This window comes from Mus caroli, unplaced genomic scaffold (genome assembly GCF_978045245.1).
Source record: "Mus caroli unplaced genomic scaffold, Mus_caroli_1 scaffold_2, whole genome shotgun sequence".
Classification (NCBI taxonomy): domain Eukaryota; kingdom Metazoa; phylum Chordata; class Mammalia; order Rodentia; family Muridae; genus Mus; species Mus caroli.
Genome location: NW_028227257.1, coordinates 90474094 through 90475689, shown reverse-complemented (window position 1 = coordinate 90475689; position 1596 = coordinate 90474094). Strand labels below are relative to the sequence as shown.

The window sequence follows — 1596 nt, the reverse complement described above, 5'->3', positions numbered from 1 at the left end:
CCCACAGAAATCTAAACATGACTGAAGGTCTGAAATGATGAGTTCTGAAGTTTCAAGTATCTTTGTAAAATATTCCAGTTCAACATGCTGTGTGTTCTCTTCACCAAAGGCTTCATTCAGGGTATTTTAAGTTAAGCTGTGTGTGTGTGTGTGTGTGTGTGTGTGTGTGTGTGTGTGTGTGTATGTGAATCCAGATCTAAAAGAGCAAATGGCTATACATTTATTATATGACCAATACTATGGTCCAAATTTAAGGAACTTTAAAAAACTAGGGTTTGCTGCTTTGTATTCCCATCTGTGTTACAGTGAAAACTATATGAAAGAAATTTTTTGTTGCTTCAACATTTATCAGCCGCATTTTTAATTGTTTTGCTATTCACAGATCAATCAATTATCCAAATTTCTAACTAGATCCATGAAGCAAATAAACAATGTGACAGAATTCATCCTGCTTGGGCTGACACAGAATCCAGATGTGCAGAAACTCTTACTTGTCATATTTGCACTCATCTACTCCCTTACCCTCATTGGCAACCTGCTCATTATTGTTACAGTCATCTCTAGCCCAACACTGGGATCCCCCATGTACTTTTTTCTGTCCTTTTTATCCTTCGTAGATGGCTGCTGCTCTTCCACCATGGCCCCAAAAATGATATATGACTTACTTGCTGAAAAAAAAACAATCTCCTTCAATGGCTGCATGACTCAGATCTTTGCAGAACATTTCTTTGGTGGAGTTGAGATCATCCTGCTCACAGCTATGGCCTATGACCGCTATGTGGCCATCTGCAAGCCACTATATTACATGATCACAATGAACAGGAGAGTATGTGGCTTCCTGGTTTCCACGGCCTGGGCTGGGGGATTTCTTCATGCTTTGATTCAAATTCTTTTTATGGTCTGGTTGCCTTTCTGTGGCCCAAATATCATTGACCATTTTATCTGTGACCTTTTCCCTCTCTTAAAACTTTCCTGCACTGACAACCACATCTTTGGACTCTTTGTTGCTGCCAACAGTGGGCTAATGTGTATGCTAATTTTTTCTATTCTTCTCACCTCTTATGTACTCATCTTTTGCTCTCTAAAGACTCATAGCACAGAAGAACAGCTGAAGCCTCTCTCCACCTGTACCTCCCATATTACAGTGGTCCTCTTATTCTTTGTACCCTGCATATTCATTTATCTTAGGCCCATGGTCATTTTCCCCTTTGACAAAGTTGTGGCTGTGTTCTATACTGTGATAACACCCATGCTAAACCCTTTAATCTATTCCCTCAGAAACACAGAAGTGAAAAATGCCATGAGAAAACTCTGGAACCAAAGAATACCTGGGAAAAGATTTACATGAATAGAAAGGATAGCAATAGGCTTGTTTTCTATTTTCCAAGTGTGACTCATGTAAATAATATTGCTATTGAACTCAAAATATATGAATATATTTCATTATCCTTATCTTTTAAATTATATGAGTTTCTCTTTCATAAAAGTCGAAATTTTACTAAAGATAACTGAAAGTTCTTCTACTTAGAACATTTTGAGAAATAAAAGTCTCTGGGGCAAAACTGAACCCAAAACTTAGACAGCCATACTACCCAA

At 38.0% G+C, this 1596-nt stretch overlaps 1 protein-coding gene across 1 annotated transcript; it reads left to right on the top strand.

The window, feature by feature from the left end:
• The first annotated feature begins 415 nt into the window (after positions 1 to 415).
• Positions 416 to 1348, top strand: LOC110288393 (olfactory receptor 4C5-like). The gene has a single exon (XM_085829785.1). It carries the CDS (start codon positions 416 to 418, stop codon positions 1346 to 1348), a length of 933 nt encoding a protein of 310 aa, XP_085685911.1.
• Positions 1349 to 1596: the final 248 nt, after the last annotated feature.

Coding starts and splice junctions, on each gene's coding strand:
- LOC110288393 (XM_085829785.1), top strand. CDS start 416: ATGAAGCAAATAAACAATGTGACAGAATTCATCCTGCTTGGGCTGACA.